The sequence below is a fragment of the Salarias fasciatus genome, chromosome 13 (genome assembly GCF_902148845.1).
Source record: "Salarias fasciatus chromosome 13, fSalaFa1.1, whole genome shotgun sequence".
NCBI classification, from domain to species: Eukaryota; Metazoa; Chordata; class Actinopteri; order Blenniiformes; family Blenniidae; genus Salarias; species Salarias fasciatus.
The window spans coordinates 7248708-7264466 of NC_043757.1; the positions used below are offsets into that span (position 1 = coordinate 7248708).

The 15759-nt window shown below is 41.0% G+C and overlaps 1 protein-coding gene across 4 annotated transcripts in view; it reads right to left on the reverse strand.

Annotated features, from left to right (window-relative positions):
* Positions 1–9331, reverse strand: part of rmdn2 (regulator of microtubule dynamics 2) — a 37698-nt gene extending 28367 nt beyond the window's left edge. The window contains exons 1-2 of one of the 4 annotated variants that reach the window (XR_003932711.1): positions 9301–9331; positions 4710–5170 (exon numbers count right to left, since the gene is read on the reverse strand). Coding sequence is in view for 3 of the 4 variants with exons in the window: in XM_030107238.1 (XP_029963098.1) it covers positions 4710–5170; positions 9301–9303 (464 nt within the window). In the remaining variant the exon portion in view is untranslated. Of the gene's footprint in view, positions 1–4709; positions 5171–8158; positions 8350–9300 lie in introns of those variants that run through there. The other 3 variants (XM_030107238.1, XM_030107239.1, XM_030107240.1) reach the window with 3 other exon arrangements.
* Positions 9332–15759: the final 6428 nt, after the last annotated feature.

Here is a 15759-nt window from a genome sequence, read left to right on the forward strand (position 1 = left end):
GCTTTAAGAAGATACGCTATTTCATAGTACAAACAAACATATCATCCAGAAAGCAGACATGATATCCTGGTGACCAAAAGAGAAGTGATCATCCAGCTTGTTGTCAACTAAAAGCTCAAAGAATCGCCATCTTTGCATTGGTACATATGGCTGAGTATTTACTATGAGAGGCTCTATCAACAAAGCTGTTTCTGTCCAGACGACTTCTCTTTCAGGGACAGAATCAAATGTTCCTGCAGGACAGTATTGGACCACGTTATCTCCATGACAACAGCATGGCTTCACAGTGAAGAGTGGGCTGCTGCAGAGGACTGTCTGCATTCCAGGAATTTCATCAATGAAAAACATTGATCAATTCATAAACTAAAGGATGACGCAACCATTAAATTCATGTGCAATGAAATGGTGAAACCATTAACTCCAAAATCTAATACATTGTCAATGCTTACTGAATATTGCAAATCATTGCACCCTGTTTTCAGTTTACACATTGATTCAATTGCTTTAAAATTGGAAACCGAATGGAAGCCTTTTGCAGTCATTGCCTGGGTCATCGGGAGAAAAATGACTTGATGTGGGTGGCCAAAGTCAAACTCAAAAGGTCAGAGAGCAGCCGCTGTGTGCCGGGCAACATCAGACGTCTGCTCTGCATGCACGGCAGACATTGTGCTCCAGAACCCTCTGTCAATATACGTGTTTGTTTGGCTGAAAACCTTTCATTGAAGACCAAGTCTGAGGATATACCTGAGAACGTCTGGGGTGCCTACAGCTGCGGAGCAACACCTCCGTGACGTCACAGAGAATTCAGAGTAAAGCTTTTAATCACAAAGCAGACAATAAGCTCCTTCTCTCTCTCTCTAAACATCTCCTGCGTGTTGATCGGACTTGCCCGTCACTAAACAAAGACCTCCTGCCTAAATCTGCTTAAATCAACAACGATCCAGTGCCATAAATGTGATTTTTTTTTCTTCTTCTTTTTGGAAAAGGAAAAAAGAAGTGGTAATGTCCTTGAGCTACGGCGACGTGATGTGAATAAACTCAATGGGAACTGTTCAAGGAATTACAAGTTCCTACAAGACACTTTGAAATGAGGCTTCTGACAGCTTGGCACACCGATGGGGTGATTGATGCGTCTCCTCCGCCTGCAGAGAGGTAGCTCTGAGGAAGTTATTGTGACACAGGAGGAGTGAAGCCATAAACAGCTGCAGCTTTCCACCTCGTGCTCCGTTTTGATGGACACAGCCATGCTTCTCAGATCTGACACTAAGCCATGCAGAGAGAGCACACACTCCTCCACTCAGGTGGGATCTGCACTGACGCTCCAACAATGATCACACTTGATAAGCTCAGTAAAATACAAAAAACACTGCTTTTATCAATTAAAAAGAATGAATTTGGTGAATTTTTTAACCTCTAAAATGCCCATTCAGAATTTCAACACAATTAAACAATTAAGAGAAACAATTAAGAAACAATTAAAAATCTGCTCTTGCTGTGCATCTATTTATGGTTTGCAACAGCGCTGGTTGGAGAGCTTGCTGAAGGCCTACGACTATACATGTGTGATGCCCCCTGTTGGAAATGTGCCCACACACTGATGGCATTCAAATCGAATGAAAGTTTTTTTTCCCACTCCATCTGCTACTGTGAAATCTCTTTAAACCAGCGCAGCCTTTCTCAAACAGCAACATGCTCAGCACAGATCTTTTGCAAACTTACAACTTGAAGCAAGCTACAAATGCACTAAGCTTGCTAATCTTGAATATATTCTTTGCCAAACGCCCCTGTCTTTGATCTCACTGGAGATATTTAGTGAGCGCTTGTGCACACAAAATATCTTCCAAGCCAGCTGAGCAGACACAACGAGCTCTTTAAAAGGATGTGAGGATTAGGGATGATAACCAGCTCCTCCTGGGGGGGTTAAATGCTCCCTGAGGGGCTGGAAATTCTTGGCGGCACCATTCCCACTTTACCCCCGCGCCCTCTGCTCATACAAATAACAGAGCGGCAGGAAAGTATCTTTAATTATGGGAGGTGTGTGCGTGATGCGATTTCTTTTCAAGCATAATGGCCCCGACTGTAATTAGAAGCATTTGATGCGGCCGACAACTGCCACTCAAAACATTCGGGCCACATCTGCTAGAGGGCAGCCTCACGCCGCCTTCTGCACCAGCAGCCAATGAACAGTGCTGATTAAAGGCAGCGCGATGCAAAATGTTTATCCATCATGAAAGAGGACTCATCTGATTGCGGTGTTATTACCTCTCCGTGAACTGCCTTCCTCCCAGTGCCGTGAAATGTACGTGACCCCGAAACAGTTTTAATGGTAATTAGTGTGAAACACGCCAGAAAACCCTTGCTCCTGGACAAATGACGCTCGCACTGGAGGAAGAAGGTGTGTAATTTATCTTTTTTGAACAGTAAACGATGTGTTGACATGTGTCTGAATGTATCGCAGAACTACATCCAACTTCATACAACAACTGACTGACTCGAAACATCCCTTCCCTCACACTCAACATAACATTTGCATGAAAAGCCATTCTTAGAAGACACAATTTAACACAATACAGGGCGTGACAGATGATTACTACTGTATATGTTGGTAAAGTTAAAAAAAACTGTTCGAAGGCAATTAATTAATCACTGGTGTGTGAGGACACGTATACAGCTCTGTGCGTTCTGGACAGCAGTGCGGTTGCAGCCGGTGTGACGATGTCTGGTTGGCACGTTGCACGCTCTACTTCCAGCAGAAACGTGGCAGAGGTCAATCTAGGTTAAACACAGACTGATGTCAAAATGGTCCATCGCAACAGTAAAGGTCTCCGTGTGCTGAAACTTACATTTTGAGACCGTGCTGACATTGCAGGCGTCAGATTGATCAACATCATTTACCTGTTGCTTATTTGTTTTGGTAGGACGAGGTGAGGGTTTTAAATGTTTGAAAAGAAACATCTGCTGTTTATGTTACCTGGGTTTGGCATGAGTTCAAGGGATTTGGCTGGGGATTGAGGTGGATGATTGGGCATGCTTGATTAGTCTGCTGTTCTCTGCAGCACCTGAGGCGAATGTACGCACTGTCACAACTAGAATTTAGTGTGTGGAATCAATGAGCGCGTTAGGCTGGTAAAATAGAGGGGACTAAACCTTTTTTTAAATATACATACTCATGGACAAATTAGGTAGTTCAAATAGAAATTAACTTGAATCAATTTCCAAATACCGGCTGCCACCCATGGAGAGGCTTACAATGACTGTTACTGTGGTGTCAATGGGAAGACTTTACATTAGGAGTCAAACTGAGTTTGATCAAACTGGCCGACTGACACAGAGAAGCAACAGGAAGATAGTGACACACTTCACACAGCTATTATACAGCCGTTAAAGGCAACATCTGCTTTGTGTCATTACTCAACGACGGCTCATGAAGTGCTGCTAAATATAGTAAACAGTGAAGTCTGCTGGTAGAACTATGTAATGGTGACACTGCTTCTCTGTTATTCCAAACTCCACCTCTTCACTTACACGTCCTGCGCAGCAACATCCAAGAAAATGTGTCCACACAATATTTTAGAGCAGCGGTTTCCAACCCTGGATGTGGAACACTTTGGTCTGATCAGCAGAGACAGATGAGCACATGCATAAAACCACTTTACTATACTTAGCAGAGTCTATAGCAAAACAAATCATATTTGATAAGAATAAAATGTCCCTATTTTTGGATGAAAAACAGTAGCCATTCTCAATGTTTTCATTTCCTGTATGAATGAGCTGCTGCATATTGTTAAGTTATAAAGCTATCACTTTGTATAGTGCGGCTGGCAGAAAAAAAAAATCAACAATTTTCATATCAGGAGTGATAAAGTCTTCTTTCGTAACCGTACATTGCTAAAGGGTCACGTCTCTGCTGTTGTTTCAGTCGGTCACAGCAGTGGGAGAGCAAAACATTTTCTCAGAAGGGACACGAAGTTAACATTTCAAGAACTGTTTTACAGGAAATTCACAGTTTTCATTGATTAGAGCAACAGAAATATTTCTATATATTTAATTAGCAAATTTCTGAAAGTGTTTCTCCCACAGGAGTCTGTTCAGGCTAACTGTCGGGGCGACAGTAGATCAGTTGGTAGAGCGGGTCGTCTCATAACCGGAAGGTTGGCGGTTCGATCCCTGCTCCCGCAGGCGTAAAACTGTCGTTGTGTCCTTGGGCAAGACACTTCACCCACCTTGCCTAAGTATGAAAGTTGTGAGAGTGAATGGTTGGTGGTGGTCGGAGGGGCCGATGGCGCAGATTGGCAGCCTCGCTTCCGTCACTCTGCGCCAGGGCAGCTGTGGCTACAGTAGTAGCTTACCACCACCCAGTACAGAGTGAATGAATAATGCAATGCAATGTAAAGCGTCTTTGAGTGTCCTGAAAAGCGCTATATAAAACCAATGCATTATTATTATTAATAAGCATCTGTGCCTGTGGTCAAAACAGCAAGCGCATGGAAAGTTAAATGGAGACATTTTCAATTTAAATGCTCTCGAAGGACAGAGTGATTGGGTGTGAAGCTGTGGGCTGAACGTGCTGAGCTGATTGCTTCTACTGGCTTTACATGAAGTACCGACTGTCTGTGTGTGACTGAGTGAGGAATAGTAGGGAAAGACAAACCGGTGTGTGATCAGTGATGATAAAATGAAATATGAAGTCCAGTTTGAGAGGAACTCACCCTCCCTCACTCTCTGCCTCCTCTGAACTCCGGGTCTCGGCTCTGACCCCACTGATGGCACCCGGCGCCCTTTTCCTCCGTGTGGGCGTGGCCCTGTGCTGGGGCGTGGCTCGCCGCGCCTCGTCGCGTCCCCTCAGCTCCTCCCTCACCTGATCTTGAAGCGTGGGCAGGGCGTTCTTCAGCGCCTTCATCTCGTCCTTCAGCTCGGACACGCACTGAATCAGGGCTTCGAGACGATCCAGCACCTCGGTCTGACCCGTGGCCATGCCGGGACCGTCCACTACCATGATGCCGGGCCCCTGGTCGCTGGTGCGGTTCAGGTAGAAGCCCGGACATGAGGCTCTTCTTTCTGACCTCAAACCCCGGAAGTAGACCACGGCCAAGCCGACGCTGACGCCGGCCACCCCGGCTAGCGCTCCCAGGACCAGCAGCTTACTGTCGGCTTGGGCCATCCTGCAGGCCTGCACACAATTCAATGCAGAATCAAGTTTGAGCTGCAGACCTTACAAATGGGTTAAAATGTTAACGAGTACTTTACGTCAAAATGTTAGAGTTTGAGTAACTGAAAAAAAGAGCAATTTCCTTCATACCACTTTTCAAGTACAACTGATTCAGGGTTCAATTTCTATCAGCAATGACAATGACCTTTTCTAACATATAATGGGGTGCGATTCTCGTCTGCTCTGAATTTGTCAATGGCTGACTGGACTGATCAGTGTCTTTTGAACATACCTAGTTTCTAACTGTGTCCAACCGAAGTACGAAGCAAGTTACCACACATTATATAACTATGCAGTTACAAGGGAAAAAACAAAGGGGGGAAAAAATGGAAGAAAACCGGTTTAGAAATAAAAAGTCAAAGATATGCCATAGTCAAATTCATAAAAGGCAAATCAATACAACTACTGCAAAAAGGACATCCGATTACTGTTTGACAGATTGCCACAAAAACGCACTTATTTTGTAATAAGTCAAAGACAAGAATTCAGGAGAGGGATGCTTTAACTTTAACAAGTCCAGCGTGGGTCAGCTGTTACTGCCAAATATGTTTCCTGATGTCTCACGCTCCACATTTTGTCAAATATAATTTTTACTCTTTACTCAGTTCATGGACTGCATGGTGGTTAGTGCTCTCTCCTCACAGCAAGAAGATCCGGGTTCAAATACTGGCCGGGCCTTTGCATGTTCTGTGTGCGTGTGTGGGGTTTGATCACACAACAGCAGTGCAGAAGATGCACAGATGTCTTAGTTCATATTCATTAATCAAGGTTTATGTGTTGGTGATAACACTGCTGTTGCTATGAGAGTCAAGTCAGTCATAATTAGGACTGTGTTACACTAGATTAGCAACATGCTGGTTGAAACTGACATAATATCAAACGTCTGATTTGAATTTAGTCAGATTTGCATACCTATTTTAAAGGTGCATTAAGGAGTTTTACAACCTTAAAAATACTTATTTTCCACCATAAATATGTTACACATTTTTAATGATGTGTACAATGTGCCCTGACATATTCATTACAAGTACCTCTAACAGCGCTAAATTGTCACTTGAAAGTTGCAGTGCCGGTCCAACACCAGTATTTTTTTGGGAGAATTTGAAAGGAATGACGTAATGCGCGCTCCGGCTTCTTAAGTTTTGTTTTGTCCGCCATTACTCCGCCAGATGCTTAGTGAGCAACAACTGAGCAGGAGCTTCCAGAAAGTAAGAAAAGACTGGCTTCTAGCACTGCCACAGCTCCAGCACAGACTCCACCAGGTAAAAGAAACTTAAATTTTACTGGAGCGCTACTAAACGAGCGAGGAAGGAGTTCCCCTCTTCCATGCACACGAGCCACAGGCATGAGTTTTTCACTAAGCTTCATTACGCCCAAGGCCTGCAGGGGCTGCTGTTTTGCATAAAACGTGCAAACTCCTTAATGCACCTTTAAGTCTTCAAAACAAGCAATGAAATACACAATGCATAGGTGTTAAACTCTGGCCTGCAGCTGTAATTATATTTGGCCTGCAAGACAATATCAAATGATTACTACAGCTGGCCCCTAATATTACTGTACAGCACTTTCACCGCTAATACTATGAATCCCATAATGCCCTGCTGTTGTTTTGGCATGTCAAGCAGGACAGGACCCAGAAGTGCCCTCTCCTCGGTGACAGTAGTCATAGCGACTTTACACTGCAACTGTCACGGTGCTCCAGCTTCCCAAAAATGCCGAAAAGAAAGGTAGAAAACAGGAGCTTTCTGGACAAGTGGGATGTAGAATATCTGTTTACATATGTAAAAAAGAGACCCGTTTGTCTTGTTTGTGGAGTCAACATGGCAGTTACAAAGGAGTACAACATTAGACAACACTATGAAATGAAACACCATGACAAATACAAGTGCCTGGACAGGACTCAAAGGAGCCAGAAAGTTGAGATGAAATGAAGTTCGGCTGTTCAAAAAAGCTGCATCACAAAGTGAGGCTGCTGTTAAGGCTAGCTATAGTGTAACTATTAATACTATTGTACTGTATGGTAATAAGCGTTGCTTGTTCCATATTCAATGTTAAAGCAAAATTTGTTTGGGTCCATATTAAAGGGTTCATGTGTTCAGTGTTGGCCCGCGACGTTGTTCAGGTTTTAAATGTTTGCCCACTGTGTATTTGAGTTTGACACCCCTGCTTTATAGTCACTCTGCTGAAGTTGCCTCTATTGCAGTCAATCTCGAAATTTCCTGTTCAGCTGTGTTGAGATCTGGTGATTAGTGATGGCCACATCACATGTTTTGCATCACTTTCACACTCATCAAGCGATTCAGTGTCCCTTCAGGAATCATAAATGGGGTTATTGTGATTCTGGAAGAGAACACTGTCATCAGGATAGAAATGCTTATTCTGAGGATAAAGGGCACCTTTCTCAACAAGTTTGTGTTGATTTACAGTAAATCTCTCCTGTAATTAAGCGGGTAACAAAAGAGAAAAACCATGCCAGGAACCAAACCTCATTGCGGGCTCTGAACATCCAGGTTTCGTGATTGTTTTCTCATTTGTTTGCACGACATTTATAAACAACTTTCCCTTTGACTCCACAACTGTCCTACTTCAGCTTTTGAGCTCTTGTTGGGTAAGCAAACTCTCCACCAAAGAAATGAGTCATGCGTGTGAAAGTGTGTGTCCTGGAAGGGTTTGTCACAAGCCTCCAGCACACTGTTTAAGAATGGCTGGCCAACTAGCTCACATAATTGGATCAGCACATAATCAGCCAGACAGCGTGTTTGCCAACGGTCAGTAGCTCTTACAACCTGGGGAATGAGAAGTCTGTCAGCGTCTTAAGCATACCAAACCCTGCTCTATAGCAATGAGGTTAATATTAATACCACAAGGTAAAATCAGCTGCCAATGACAAGCTCTTGGTGCTAGCAGTAATTAGCCAGCTGTGCTAAGAATCAAAACAAAGTAACTCACTGTGGTGGGGCGGTCGAGGGACGGCGGAAGGCTCAGTGACAGTCACACACTCTTACAGCGAGAGCTCTCTCTCACACACACACACACACACACACACACGCTTCCAAGGAGAAATGAAGTTGAAACGAACCTTTAAAGTACAGGTGTACAAGAAGAGAGTCCTGTTGACTTAAATGCTCTCTGTGGTTCCACGGTCATTATAGATCGTGCGGAAACAAGGACTCACGTAAACGTTCCGGATAGCGTCTGCGAAACGTGAGCGCTCTCACTCACTCACTCACTCACTCACTCACTCATAAATAAATAAATAAATAAATAAATAAATAAATAGGAAGTCTTGCAAGGTTATGTAAGTCTCTCTCGCCGACTCAAACGAATGATGACGAATCATTTTTTGCATGTATCCGTTCATTTATTTTTCTTTATTGATTCTTTTGTATGCTTTGGGAGTGTCTGGAATGAATTTATAATGAATAAATTTTATGGTACATTTTAAAAAAGGTTTCGTACTTTTTTTTTCCATTCTTCAAGCTAGTGACTTGTTGAGTTCACCTACTTCTCTTTGCTCCTTGTTATAACTGGGAGAATCAGTTAAACAGCTTCAATCTGTTTTTCATCATTGCTGATTTCCTCAAGTAAAAAGTCTTTACCATCTATACATATGGCTGACTTAATGTGAAGTTGATGCATTTCGAAGCAGATTTGAATGTACAGTAATGAAACTTAATCCTTATAAAATGTAACAGAAAAAATACTTTAGATCTGACACAAGCAAAGTCTCCATTTTAATGCCAACTCCATGCACATAGTTCCTTTGTGGTATTCATGCTGTTTATCCTTATATGATAAACTCTCTCCTGTTTTTTGTTTTTCTCCTTTGGGTCATAGTCCAGAGAAAGCTCTGATTACACTGTCAACAGCTAAAGATCACCACATGTTTTATAATAGCTGTGGAGCAGAAGATCAACTAAATGCAAACAATTATACTATTTAAACTTTTGCATTTCAGACTTAAAATTTGTTTTCTTGTTTGTACAGTTTTCTGTTTCTGGTAAAAATGAGTCAAAAACATCTATGTATATATGTTTACACCTTGCAGCCATTTATTCCATAGAAAGAAACAAGCAGAAGCAAGGACTTACCATTGTGAATTGTTCCTCTCAATAGTGTGAAACTGCAGTGAGAAGAATGTCCCCTGGGATTAAAAAAAAAAAAAAAAAAAAAAACCAAAAAACAGGGAAATAAAAACCCATGTTATCACAACCTTGGACCTCAAGGAACACAGTGCTGTCCTTTTCCCTGAAGTGAGGATGAATAGGCATGTTTTACTTCATGTTTTACAAAGTACAAGAAAAAAACGTGAAGTGCATTTCTTTCTATTTTTATGGTTTGTGATTTTTAAGATGTTAGGTTTTGTAACTAATGAAATGAAAAAGGGTGAAATAATAACAATAAGTTTTATTTATAGCACACTTTACATTTGAAATCAAATCTCAAAGTGCTACAATGGGCACAGGGTTAAAAACTGCAATAACAATGAAACCTCAATTTGAAATACTTTTATACATAAAGTTAGGTTTGTCAGCTGAAGTAACCAATACATCACCATTGCAAATCCTATAAAAACATTATCAGTCTTGGCCTTTGATATGCTTTTATTTCCTGTTTGAGACCGTTTGTTTTAATCCCATATTTTCATAATTCGTACTTAATCTGGGTTACTCTGGTAAACTATCTCTAGGTCAAATGTGCTGCATTCCAGGGTTAGTTTGTTGCTGTGCATCATTTGCCTTTGCTGTATTATTTTTTTTCAACTCAATTCATGCAAAAGTGGCGTTGGATAGCTTATAGCAATTGTTGCTTGATGCTGACTGTGTGCAACTCCCAGTTAGCTGCTAGACTGTTTTGTCTGTGGCAGTTTTTCAGTCACTGTGCTGCTTACCATAAATTCATTAGATGTGCCATCGTGTAGTGGCAATGTCTGAGGTATTGGAACTTGTGAGGTACAAAGAAATAAACCAAGATCTATGAACCTGAGATACTTCTATTATAACAATATCCAATGGCCGGATGTATGAACCATTAAACCAGATGTTTTATGGTGTTTAGCTGTGTAATATTTGATGTGTTTACTGTCGTAAAAGCCAAGCTATCATCATGCAAGAATAATCCAGCAGGGTACGTATCATCTCTTATCATCCTATGAACCACAGAAAATGTGTCATGTTTCACAAGCATGGCACATTTTCTGATGGGTTTCCACCTGAAAACAATAAATACTGTAATATACGACTGACCAAAAGTAGCAACTTCCTCTAGCTGGGTGCAACTTTATACTAAGAGTGATGTAAAAACTTGTTCAGGATATTTTGTGAAATTGACTTTTCAGAAATGCTGTCTCATTGCATTGAAACATCAGTTATCACTTAAGATATTGTGAAATAGAAATATTTTTTTTTCTTATTAGGTGTTTCCAAACTGTAATCTAGCAGCTCACTGAGTCTGACTCAGAGATGCACTGGTTAAAGTTAGAATCTTATTACAGTAATCACCTCTCCTTACTGCAGTGTAGTCGAGAGTTTTTGCTTAGTTGTGAAAAAAAGGCGTTCTTGGAAGTTTCTTATTCAAATAAAGTGAAATTCATGGATATATTTATATAAGGCAAATTATTTGACAAGATTAAGTTAGTTAGTTTGTTGTATTAAGATATGAGCTCAGGTTTTCCTCAGCATGAATGTTCTCCTTCCAGGATGAAGATGTTTACTTGATTTAACAGAAGCATGCGTCCACTCCATGCGTATCCGTGTTTCAGCCGTGGTCATTTATGACCACATTGCATAATACCATGTGGGGATTGTATACGTGCAGTTTCTTCCTTGCTCTCTGAACATGGGATTGTTCCTTCGCCCACAGCCTGCATCCATCCTACACAGGGAACAAAAGCCCACCTGAAACTCAGAGGCATGGCAGTGAGAAAAAAAAAAATACAAAACCTTGGCCAGCGGTCCGGGGTTCGCCCTGCTGACAGAGATATAACGATAAAGGAGGTGCATTCAGCCATTGGGTCAAAGGCAGCAGATGAATAGATATTGTCAACAATTTTGTTTCATCCACCAAAACTCCCACACCGCAGAGGGCGAAATGAAAGCAGCCTCCGATCTGCTTTTCTGCACAGACATAGGCCTATTCCAGTTGTCAAACAACACACAGGAGAAGAATCCTTTTGAAACACAGCATCACTATCAGAGCGGCTCTGACACACCGCGGAGTGTGAAGCCTGATTGTTTGCTGTCAGTCTTCAGAGTGCTCTCTGCCAACCTCAGGGGAAGGAAAACCAACCTCTGCAGCAGTTGCGTGCCATGTTTACAGATAGTTTAAAAATTCATTCAGCCATAAAGATGTGGCAAGTGTTGTGTAACTGAAGGCACAATATCGTTCCACTCCAGCATTTGAGAGGAATTGGGGAAGTCCAGCCCATAGGCCTACACTTGTTCTGCTGATGCCTATCATCATCCAAGTACTCCGTGTACTTATCCTTCAGGAGTCTCAGCTATATCAAGGTATGTCACCAAGGAAACGCCAGCAAAAATCAACATACAGCTGAGAGGCTCTTGACAGTGCAGTCTCCACTGATGAGACTGAGCTCTGCCTTCAGGCATCTTTAAACATTGGAGTCGTTACAATAAAACCAGGAAACACAGTTTAAACACAGTGAAGGCATTTCACCTTATAGCACTTTTCCTCGGCTTTACGTTGTTCATCATGTCCATCCAGACACTCACACTCTAATGGAAAAGGCTGCCTAGCAAGATGCTCAAGCCGTCCACTTCAGTGTCTTGCTCAAGGACACGTGAGATGAATTAGTGTCAGAAAAGGTCTCTGTTTGTATGCTTAGATCTAACAAATCTGAAACTAACTTGTAAAGCAAGTTTACTTCATCCTAAACCTGGGGTCAGAGCTGGATTTAAAAAAACTCAGCCATGGATTCGTGACCAGAAATACAGTAACTTTGTGTACTTTGGGATTAAAGTGATTCCAATTTGAAAGAGTTGTTGGTTTAACAGAGTGAATTTTCAGCAACAGCTGCCACAGTGGAGAGACCTTATGAGGACTCGGTTAAAGTAAAACTTTTATTTCATCAAGTTTTATTGTTGCAATGAAATGAATGGGATACAGTATCACTCTCTCAAATCATTCACTTTTGTTAGTTAACAGTAGCTTATGCAACATGGTGGCAGCGGAGAGTTTGTTCTCCTCAGTTCTGGGAAAGTCGAAGCCAAGCAGACTGTATCAGAGGCCACTCAGTGACTTTTGACTTTGTGGCTTAATGATTTCTTCCTTCCTGTGTCCTCCGCTGTCTGACAATCAGCCGTGCCATCAGGCAGTGTGCATTCCTGCGAAACACAGATACACATCAGTCACACAGATTTCCGTCAGGTTTCTGGAGAGCTCCGCCTTCCACAATACTAAACTGAAACTTGTTTTATTGACTTGTTGACAACATTTAATAAATTTAAAGCACAAAACATTGAAATGAAACAGAAATACTTTCTTCATCCTGAATTTATTCAAACTTCCAGTGACTCCCTTTACAAATTAGTACACTCTTTAATTATTATATCAAAAACCTGCCCAAGATAGAACGTTTTTGCATGAAAAAAACTCCTTGCATTGTATACAGTAAATGCATGAGAAAGGTTTGCATGGGTGCATGCACAACACTTCCAGCAGGTGGCGCCTCAGGAATTGCTGTTGAGTTCAGACTGCAGGGATGAACTGTGTGAGAAGAGCACAGGTGTATACATTAGATGTCAGCAGTGAGAAATGCTGCTTGTGTGGGTGAGTGGGTTTCATCACCAGTCTGCACTGACTGAGAGGCTGGCTTCAGGCAACGACCAAGATCATCTGCACCTAAACACAGCTCCAGACACATTACCCAGCCTGCATCTGTGCGTGTGCACTCTCAGTCATGTATTTAAAGACAGTTAAATGATGTTTGCTCTCGTCAAGTCGGCCAAAACATGATAATTGCCTTTAATGATCTGATGGAATGAAGTCTTTGGTGAAGTCTTTCAATGCATCGTGAATTATTTAACTTGTTCAGTGAAAGCTGTAGATGAATTGACTTCAGGTGAATGATTATGCATGATTTATTTATTTGAAATCACATTAGAGGCCCATGAAATCACACATTCCACCCATAAACTTGAGCCTCTAAGCTCCCCGGCTCAGTCAGGTCTTTGTCTGGCTGTTAGGAAAGATTTTTACACCTTAAACCCAAAAGGTAACAAAACTAGTAATTTGGTGTTTGGGAAATACTTGAAAGAAATCCATCAGCTTTAAATTGCAATTGAAACTTTTGGTTGTTTTCATCACTGTTTTCTGAAAGAATGTATGTTGAGTGCACTGCAAAAAGAAGTGAAACAGTACTTTTCATCAGAGGGAAATGTTTTTTTCATCTTGTCATAGGTAACTTACCATGAAAGTAACTAAGAGACGACATTGACAATGGTTCTGTATCCAAGAAGACGACTTACATTTCCGATACAAATGAACTGCTCCCTTATCAAACAGCAGCTTTTACTGTCACATAAAAAATGTTCAGTATCAAAGAAAGTAGTTATAGACTGCAAAAAAACCATTAGTTTTGCAACAGAACTTTTTCATTTGTCATTTTTGTCCAACAGTAGGAATTACATTTGTCAAAAGAACTGTTTTGAATAAGCCTAAAGAATAACTAAAACCAGAAGATAAGACTCATTTATTAGACATCGTCTCAGACTCAGTCGTCAGCAAAGAAAGACACATTTCTTTCTGTAGTTGATGCTAGATTATGTAATATTTGTTATAATAACATAATAACATTAAGAATAACGACCAAATGAAGGACAAAGCTGTGTGTTGTTTCAAAATGACAATCTATTCATGTCTTGCATCCAAATCACATAGTTCCTTGACGAACTGACCAGAGAAGTTAGAAGGATCCAGACAGTTGAACAGAAACAGGCAAAACAGTCCAGAAAGAGCAGTGACAGGAAACAGCAGCTCCTCTGGTGTTGCTCAACGGATATCCTGGCATCGGGTTGCTTGTTTATTGGGATGTGAACTGTGTCATTTGTCAGTTTTTTGGGTATTCATTCACTAATCATCTAATTCTCTGCTTCCTTTCTGCTTCAGTCACCTTCGGTCCAATCGGCATGCTCTTTCCCATTTGACTCATTCATGGTTTATTTTACACACTCGGACAGATCAGACGCAGTGGACACACTGGTCTTCATGAAGAAAACATTTTCAGAAGTTTTTACTTTGTACAATATTGCCACAATTATCCCAGAGTGGATCATTTTTCAGCCTCATTTACTGTTTTTATTTATCCTCGTTCTTATAGGTGGTTCATTCATTCCTTCGGTCATTCATGGTTGCTTACTATGGTTAGTTACATTAATATCATAACTTTTCTAATTTCTTGCGCAATTTCCAACTGTGTTGTTGGTCTCCGTTATGGCATTCATGGACCTTTGTGAATCTGACATAAAGTGGACAATGTTTCCTTAAATAAAGTTTGATTAATCTTGGAACAGAAAATCCAGTTTTTGTGGTTCACTGGCTCACATTTTCATGCTCTCTGGATGACTGGTTCATGATTACACCCGACCTCCTCGTTTCCGGTGGGCGGACTGGTGACAGCGCCACATACCACAGTTTATGCTGTGTTATCACTGCGTTAACGGTGGGGGGATTTTAAGTAAGTGTGTTGCATAACGCAGCTTTAACCTGGGCGGCGTTTCCTTCAAGGACCGTTCTGCATCTTATTTTTCTAAGATTTCTTCCCCTTTTCTTTAAGTTTTAATAACACTGTACACACCAATGTGATTACTGACATGTGGGAATGTGGCGAGAGGGATTTACAGAAACGACCAACAGGGCAAGGAAAACATGAGAAACATGAAATACGATCGGAGAAACCACCTGGATGATCAAATGTTGGCTGAAGAGGGAAAAACATGGACCAAGTTGTGTATTTGTCTGCACAACAGAAATTGAAGTTGAAAGACATTTTGTAAACTTTAAAGGGAATGAATTTTTCAATCAGCCTCAGTTTCCAGTGGCGTAAATGGGAGCTGTGACTATTTTTCAAATTGAAATTGAAATTAGTCTGTGACGGAAGTCAGCAGTTACTTTAAAAAATAGTTTTGTTTTTTCAAATGTTAATGCAAATAAAGTAACAGTACATAAAAAAGCTGTACTGCATTACTTAGAGGGTTTACTTTATTCGGCCTCTATTCATATTGTCACATGTCCATATTACTCTCAGATAGACAACTTTCATGTTGCTTTAGGAATTAGACCCTGTTCACACGACGTTTTTGCATGTTTATTTACAGTAAGAACAGTTTCACGTTTGCAACAGTAAAGTTTTGAAAATTATTTCTGCTTATATGGAAATGGAAAACCACACTGAAGATGATATAGTTAGCATCTACATCAGCTGATCTGCATGTGGGTGAAGTTTGTTTTTATAAGGAAGCCAAACATATGTACATAGAACATAAAGAAAACATAACTTAATCAGTTTTGTGAGTTTTTAAATCAAATCAAAT